The 8903-nt window shown below is 55.2% G+C and overlaps 1 protein-coding gene across 2 annotated transcripts in view; it reads right to left on the bottom strand.

Annotated features, from left to right (window-relative positions):
- Positions 1-1418: 1418 nt before the first annotated feature.
- Positions 1419-8903, bottom strand: part of ME2 (malic enzyme 2) — a 29858-nt gene continuing 22373 nt past the window's right edge. Inside the window, exons 11-16 of one of the 2 annotated variants that reach the window (XM_048930573.1) lie at positions 7426-7540; positions 6781-6923; positions 5356-5458; positions 3997-4067; positions 2043-2141; positions 1419-1951 (exon numbers count right to left, since the gene is read on the bottom strand). In XM_048930573.1, coding sequence (XP_048786530.1) covers positions 1802-1951; positions 2043-2141; positions 3997-4067; positions 5356-5458; positions 6781-6923; positions 7426-7540 — 681 coding nt within the window. In that variant the 3' untranslated portion in view covers positions 1419-1801. Of the gene's footprint in view, positions 1952-2042; positions 2142-3996; positions 4068-5355; positions 5459-5486; positions 5668-5726; positions 6352-6754; positions 6924-7425; positions 7541-8903 lie in introns of those variants that run through there. The other variant, XR_007373814.1, reaches the window with a different exon arrangement.

Below are 8903 nucleotides of genomic sequence, written 5' to 3'. Positions count from 1 at the left end.
CCGGGTAGGTGGAGATGTGCGCATGCGCGACATCCGGGTACACAGGCGGGTCGGACGGGGATTGACAGTAGTGCGCATGCGCGGGGGTGGAGAACAAGCAGTACGCATGCGCAACATCCGGGTATAGAAACGTTTCATACGGGGATTCAGGGTTGTGCGCATGCGCGGAGGTGGAAACCAGGAAGAACGCATGCGCAACATCCGGGTATAAGAAAGAGACATCCGGGCATTGAAGGTAGTGCGCATGCGCGGTAATGGGCAGTGAACAGTGCGCATGCGTAACATCCGCGTACTGGAAAAAGATATCCGGGTATTGAGAGTAAAGCGCATGCGTAGTGGTGGAGGGTGAAAAGTGCGCATGCGCAACATCCGGGTAATGGGAAGGGACATCCGGGTGTTTGGAGTAGTGCGCATGCGCAGTTTAGGAGAGCAGGCAGGAAGCATGCGCAACATCCGGGTATTAAAGCGTTTCATACGGCGATTGAAGTTAGTGCGCATGCGCGGTAATGGGCACAGAACAGTGCGCATGCGTAACATCCGGGTAATGGAAAGGGACATCCGGGAATTAAGACTAGCGCTCATGCGCTGTGGCGGAGAGTGAATAGTGCGCATGCGCAATATCCGGGTAATGGAAAGGGACATCCGGGTATTGAGGGTAGAGCGCATGCGCAGTGCTGGACAGCACGCGGTACGCATGCGCAACACCAGGTACTGAATCCTTTCATCCTGTATTGGAAGTAGTGCGCATGCGCAACATCCGGGTACTGTACCGCTATACCGCAATAGGAGTATGTTGCGCATGCGCTATTGTGTAGTTTGAGCATAGCGCATGCGCTACATCCGGGTAACCAAAGGTGAACATCCGGGTATCTTGGCTGCGCATGCGCAGTATTGAGCTGCGCCACTGCGCATGCGCAACATCCGGGAACCCCGACCCTTCTTTGTGGACCGGCGCCATTACGCGTGCGCAGCAACCGGGAACCGGCGCGCAAACATCCGGGCACCGGGGACGTAATAATGAGGTAAAGCCGCCATCGCGCATGCGCCGAGCTCGGGAAAATGGCGTTTTTTAAGCTTATTATTGAGCATGCGCGGCATCCGGGTCTTTTCCTGCCTAAATTCGGTTTGAGCCACCATTGCTGACCGCGCCACATCCGGGTATTTGCGTAGCCGCTTTTGCGTATTGAGGCCACTGCGCATGCGCCACATCCGGGTCTCTGTATTCTGTTACTGTTGGCTGTGCGCATGCGCAGCATCCCGGTTCATGGTATTGTTAATGTTGGCTTTGCGCATGCGCCACTTCCGGGTCTCTATGTTGTTATTGTTGGCTCTGCGCATGCGCCACTTCCGGGTCTTTATTCTGTTATTGTTGGCTCTGCGCATGCGCAGCATCCGGGTCCCTGTATTCTGTTACTGTTTGCTTTGCGCATGCGCTACATTCAGCTCCCGCCATTACGTTACAGTTGGCTCTGCGCATGCGCAGCATCCGGGTACTGCCTTTGTTTCCTTCTTACTGCTTGCTCTGCGCATGCGTCACATCCGGGTTCTTTCTCCCCCCCCCCACTTCCGGGTTTCCATGCGCCGGGTAGGGCCGGCACTGTGGTTACTGCGCATGCGCTGTGGTCGTCTTTATGTTTAACGCTCCGCTGCTGCGCGGGCGGGCGCGTTTGGCCTCGCTTCTTTTCCTTTCTCGTTTCGCATCGGCCGCCCGCACGGCAAAAAGAAACCCCCAAAACCGTCCTTTTTCACGCCAAAAATCACTTTGGAAGACAAATATGGCGGAGGGGGGGGGGATGGGGGTTCAGTGGGCGGTGGAGTGCGGCCAGTCGTAAACATCGGGGACGAAGGATTCGTATTCGTAGCTCCAGACTTTGGAGCGGACGTAAGCGGTTTTGTCGGGGGGTTCTGGGTAATGGAAGGCCATGCCGTTGGCGTAGAGGAATTCCATCACCTGATTGGTCGGAAACGGGGGGGGGGGTGGGGGGGGTGAAAAATGGGGTGTTTTCTATAGGGGGGGAAGGGGGGGGGGGGGGTTTGGTTACCTTGATGGCGATGGAGATGGAGACGTCGCGGATGTTGGCCAAGGGGGGGTAAAGGCGGCCTTGGGAGAGGTCTGAGGGGCTGAGCTGCTCTGAGAGGGCCTGAAGGGGGACATGGGGGAGGGGTGGGCGCCCAGAGCACCCATAGCACCCATAGGACCCCATAGGACCCCATAGAACCTCATAGCACCCCATAGAACCTCATAGGAGCTCATAGGACCCCATAAGACCCCATAGACCCCATAGGACACCATAGACCCCATAGGACTCCATAGGACTCCATAACACCCCATAGGACCCCATAGGACCCCATTAGACCCCATAGGACCCATAGGACCCCATAGGACCCCACAGACCCCATAGCACTCCATAGGACTCCATAACACCCCATAGGACCCCACAGGACCCCATAGCATCCCATAGGGCACCATAGACCCCATAGAACCCCATAGAACCCCATAAGACCCCATAACAGCCCATACAACCCGATAGAACCCCATAGGACCCCATAACACCCCATAAAAGCCCATAAAACCCCATAGAACCCCATAGGATCCCATAAGACCCCATAAAACCCCATAGGACCCCATAGAACCCCATAGAACCCATAGGAGCCCATAGGACCCCATAGGCACCCATTAATCTTCATAGCACCCATTGGCACCCATTGGCACCCATAGGAGCCCATAGGACCCCATAGAACCCATAGGACCCCATAAGACCCCATAGGACCACATAGGACCCCATAGGACCCCAATAGAACCCCATAGAACCCCATAGCACCCCATAAAACCCCATAAGACCCTATAGAACCCCATAGAACCCCATAGGACCACATAGAACCCCATAGGACCCCATTAGACCCCATAAGACCCCATAAGACCCCATAGAACCCCATAGGACCACATAGAACCCCATAGAACCCTGTAGACCCCATAGAACCCCATAGGGCCCCATAGACCCCATAGAAACCCCATAAATCCCATAATAGGGCCGTTATCCCTCATAGAACCCCACAAAACCCCATAAAATCCCATAGGACCCCATAAGACCCCATAGGACCCCATAAGACTCAATAAGACCCCATAGAACCCCATAGGACCCCATAAGACCCCATAGAGCCTCATAGGGCCTCATAGGACCTCATAGGGCCCCATAGAACCCCATAGAACCCTGTAAACCCCATAGAACCCCATAGGTCCCCATAGGACCCCATAAAGACCCCATAAGACCCCATAGGATGCCATAGGAACCCATAGTACCCCATAGAACCGCATAGGACCCCATAGGACACCATAAATCCCCCATAGGACCCCATAGACCCTATAGAACCCCATAGGACACCATAAATCCCCCATAGGACCCCATAGGACCCCATAGGGCCCCGTGGAACCGCATAGGAGCCCATAGAACCCCATAGAACCCTATAGATCCCCATTAGGCCCCCATAGGACTGCCATAAGACCCCATAGAACACCATAGGACCCCATAGGACCCCATAGACCCCATAGAACCCTATAGAACCCCATAGGATCCCATAGAAGCCATTGAGAGCCATTGCAACCCATAGAACCCCGTAAGACCCCATGAAACCCCATAGGACCCCATAGAACCCCATAAGACCCCATAAGACCCCATAGGACCCATAGGACCCCATAGGACTCCATAGAACTGCACAGACCCCATAGAAAACCCCATAGGGCCCCACAGACCCCATAAAAAAACCCATAGAACCCCATAGAACCACATAAATCCCTCATAGGACCCCATAGAAACCCATAGGACCCCACAGACCCCATAGGACTCCATAGGATCCCATAAAACTCCATAGAACCCCATAGAACCCCATAAATCCCCCATAGAGCCCCATAGGGCCCCACAGAACCCCATAGACCCCATAGAACCCCATAGGACCCCATAGAACCCCATAAGACCCCATAGGGCCCCATGGTGTCACCTTGGCCGCCTCCAGGAAGACGCGGTCGCTGATGTGCCGCACGCTGCTCAAAATCACCGCCAGCGCCACCCCTAAAAGGAGCCCGAAACAAAACCCCATCAGTGACCCCATAAATGACCCCATAAAACCCCATAAGAACCCATAGGACCCCATAGGACCCCATAAGACCCCATAGGACCCCATAAGACCCCATAGAACCCCATAGAACGCCATAGACCCCATAAAAAAAACCATAGAACCCCATAGAACCCCATAAGACCCCATTGGACCCCATAAGATCCTAAAGGACCCCAAAAGGGCCCCGGATCACTTATAGGGTTTCTGCTGGACCCCATAAGACCCCATAGAACCCCATAAGACCCCATAGAACCCCATAGGACCCCATAGGACCCCGTAAGACCCCATAGGACCCCATAGAACCCCATAAGATCCTATAGGACCCCATAGGACCCCATAAGAGCCCATAGGACCCCATAAGACTCCATAAGAACCCATAAGACCCTAAAAGATCCTATAAGACCCCATAAGACCCTATAAGACCTCATAAGGCCCCATAAGACCCCATAGAAGCCAGCGAGATCCCATAGGACCCCAAAAAACCCCATAAGACCCCATAGGACCCTAAAAGATCCTATAAGACCCTATAAGACCCCATAGGACCCCATAGGAGCCCATAGGAGCCCATAGAACCCCACTGAACCCCATAGGAACCCTTAAGACCCCATAAGGCCCCATAGGACCCCATAGGAGCCCATAGGAGCCCATAAGTCCCCATAGGACCCCATAAGACCCCATAAGACTCCATAGGACCCCATAAGACCCCATAGGACCCCATAGGACCCCATATGACCCCATAGGACCCCATAGGAACCCATAGGACCCCATAAGTCCCCATAGGACCCCATAAGTCCCCATAAGACCCCATAGGACCCCATAAGTCCCCATAGGACCCCATAGAACCCCATTGAACCGCACAGACCCCATAAGACCCCATAGGACATCATAGGACCGCAAAGACCCCATAGGACCCCATAAGACCCCAAAAGGGCCCCGGATCCCTTATAGGGTTTCTGCTGGACCCCATAAGACCCCATAGGACCCCATAGGACCCCATAGGACCCTAGAAGACCCCATAAGACCCCATAGGACCCCATAGGACCCCATAAGACCCCATAAAACCCCATAAAACCCCATAAGACCCCATAGGACCCCATAAGACCCCATATGACCCCATAAGACCCCATAGGACCCCATAGGACCCCATAAGACCCCATAGGACCCCATAAGACCCCATAAGACCCCATAGGACCCCATAGGACCCCATAAGACCCCATAAAACCCCATAGGAGCCCATAGGACCTGGGAAGATGTAGGCGTTGTTGCCTTGGCCCGGCTTGAAGCTCCGGCCGTCCTTTAGGGTGACGACGTCGAAGGGGCTCCCGCTGGCAAAGAGGCAGCGACCCTATAAGGGAAAAAGAACCCAAAAGAACCCATAAGAACCCATAGACCCTAAAAGACCCCATAAGACCCCATAAGAACCCAAAGGAAAGACCCTAAAGACCCTAAGAGAACCCATAAGACCCCAAACGACCCCAAAGATCCTAAAAGACCCCATAAGAACTTAAAGGACCCTAAAAGACCCCATAAGATCCTAAAAGAACCCCACAGATCCTAAAAGACCCCATAGACCCTAAAAGACCCCATAAGAGCCCAAAAGACTCTAAAAGGACCCATAAGACCCCATAGACCCTAAAAGACCCCAAAGACCCCATAAGACCCTAAAAGACTCTAAAAGACCCCATAAGACCCCATAAGAACCCAAAGAAAAGACCCTAAAGACCCTAAGAGACCCCATAAGACCCCAAACGACCCCATAAGAACCCATAGACCCTAAAAGACCCCATAAGATCCTAAAAGACCACAAAAGATCCCAAAAGGCCCCATAGGACCCCATAAGACCCCATAGGACCCCATAAGACCCCAAATGACCCCATAGGACCCCATAAGACCCCAAAAACCCCATAAGACCCCAAAAGGGCCCTGGATCCCTTATAGGGTTTTTGGTCAACCCCATAAGACCCCATAAGACCATAAAAGACCCCAAAGACCCCATAGGACCCCATAGGACCCCAAAAGACCCTAAAAGACCCCATAAGACCCTAAAAGGCCCCAAAAGACCCTAAAAGACCCCCAAAAAACCCTACAAGACCCTAAAAGCAATCTTGGAGGACCTCCAAGACCCCAAAAGGCCTCTTGGAGGACCTCAGATACCCCAGAATCCACCTTGGAGGACCTTAGATATCCCAGAATCCACCTTGGAGGACCTCCGACACCCTAAAAGGCCTCTTGGAGGACCTCAGATACCTCAGAATCCCCCTTGGAGGACCTAAGATATCCCAGAATGCATCTTGGAGGACCTCCAAGACCCCAAAAGGCCTCTTGGAGGACCTCAGATATCCCAGAATCCCCCTTGGAGGACCTCCAAGACCCCAAAAGGCCTCTTGGAGGACCTCAGATACCCCAGAATCCCCCTTGGAGGACCTTATATATCCCAGAATCCCCCTTGGAGGAGCTTAGATATCCCAGAATCCCCCTTGGAGGACCTAAGATATCCCAGAATTCCCCTTGGAGGACCTCCGACACCCCAAAAGGCCTGTTGGAGGACCTCAGGTATCCCAGAATCCCCCTTGGAGGACCTAAGATATCCCAGAATGCATCTTGGAGGACCTCCAAGACCCCAAAAGGCCTCTTGGAGGACCTCAGGTATCCCAGAATGCATCTTACCTCTGTGAGGGTGTAGGCCTCTTCGGCCGTACACTCAGCTTTGGCTGTGGGGTTGCTGAGGGCGAAGATGATTGGACGGTCGTTGATGGCGGCCATCTTGTGGAGGACTGAAGGAGTGAAGAGCCTTCCGGCGCCTGCTACACCTGGAGGGGGGGGGAGAAGGTTGGCCAATGGGAGTGGAGGAATCATCAACCAATAGGGATGGAGGGAGCAGTCGTCCAATGGGGGGGGAGGGAGCAGTCAGCCAATGGGGGTGGAGGAATCATCAACCAATAGGGATGGAGGGAGCAGTCGTCCAATAGGGGTGGAGGGAGCAGTCAGCCAATGGGGGTGGAGGAATCATCAACCAATGGGGGTGGAGGGAACAGTCAGAGACCAAAGAGAGCAGAAAGGGACAGTCCTCCAGTGGAGGACTAGGCCTCAGTCCTCCAGTGGAGGACTAGGCTTCAGTCCTCCACTGGAGGACTGGGCCTCAATCCTCCACTGGAGGACTAGGCCTCAGTCCTCCACTGGAGGACTAGGCCTCAATCCTCCACTGGAGGACTGGGCCTCAGTCCTCCACTGGAGGACTGAGGAACAGCCGGAAGCCAAAAGGGGCCAAACAAACCCCTCCCCCCCGTTGGGAAGATTGACAGCCCGACTGACCAATGAGAGCCGAGGGCTTCAGTGACGTCACAGCCTCCTCGAAGGACCGCGGGACGGAGCCCGGCGACGGGTGGGCGAAGGGTTCCTGGTTGGAATCCACCTTTTCTTTGCGGCCCTAGCAGGGGAAGGAAGGGGGTTGGAGGACTCAGAACCCGTTGGAGGACTCAGAGACCCCCGTTGGAGGACTCCGAAAGTGTTGGAGGACTCAGAGACCCCCGTTGGAGGACTCAGACCCCCTTGGAGGACTCAGAGACTCCCGTTGGAGGACTCCGAAAGTGTTGGAGGACTCAGAGACCCCCGTTGGAGGACTCAGAATCTGTTGGAGGACCCAGCGACCCCTGTTGGAGGACTCAGAACCTGTTGGAGGACTCAGCGACCCCCTTTGGAGGACTCCGAAAGCGTTGGAGGACTCAGAGACCCCCGCTGGAGGACTCAGAAGCCGTTGGAGGACTCAGAGACCCCCGCTGGAGGACTCACAACCGGTTGGAGGACTCAGTGACCCCCGTTGGAGGACTCACAACCGGTTGGAGGACTCAGAGACCCCCGTTGGAGGACTCAGACCCCCTTGGAGGACTCAGAGACCCCCGTTGGAGGACTCAGAATCTGTTGGAGGACCCAGCGACCCCTGTTGGAGGACTCAGAACCTGTTGGAGGACTCAGCGACCCCCTTTGGAGGACTCCGAAAGCGTTGGAGGACTCAGAGACCCCCATTGGAGGACTCAGAATCTGTTGGAGGACCCAGCGACCCCTGTTGGAGGACTCAGAACCCGTTGGAGGACTCAGAGACCCCCGTTGGAGGACTCAGAAAGCGTTGGAGGACTCAGAGACCCCCGTTGGAGGACTCAGAACCCGTTGGAGGACTTAGAGGCCCCCTTTGGAGGACTCAGAACCCGTTGGAGGACTCAACACCTCCTGGAGGACCCAACAACCCCCTTTGGAGGACTCAAACCCCCCTGGAGGACCCAAAGACCCCCTTTGGAGGACTCAAGACCCACAGAAGGACTCAAAGACCCCCATAGGAGGACTCAACACCCCCTGGAGGACTCAAAGACCCCCTTTGGAGGACTCAAGACCCATTGGAGGACCCAAAGACCCCCACTGGAGGACTCAAGACCCATAGGAGGACCCAAAGACCCCCCTGGAGGACCCAACGACCCCCGGAGGACCCAAAGACCCCCTTTGGAGGACTCAGAACCCCCCTGGAGGACTGAACACCCTCTGGAGGACCCAAAGACCCCCTGGAGGACCCAAAGACCCCCTGGAGGACTCAAGACCCCCTGGAGGACCCAAAGACCCCCATAGGAGGACTCACACCCCCCTGGAGGACTCAACACCCCCTGGAGGACCCAACGACCCCCTGGAGGACTCAAAGACCCCCATAGGAGGACTCAAACCCCCTGGAGGACCCAAAGACCCCCTGGAGGACCCAAAGACGCCCTGGAGGACCCAAAGACCCCCTTTGGAGGACTCAGAACCCA

The sequence above is a fragment of the Lagopus muta genome, chromosome Z, assembly GCF_023343835.1.
Source record: "Lagopus muta isolate bLagMut1 chromosome Z, bLagMut1 primary, whole genome shotgun sequence".
Classification (NCBI taxonomy): Eukaryota; Metazoa; Chordata; class Aves; order Galliformes; family Phasianidae; genus Lagopus; species Lagopus muta.
Note: the sequence above shows the minus strand (reverse complement) of the source record. Positions and strands in the feature narration are given on the sequence as shown.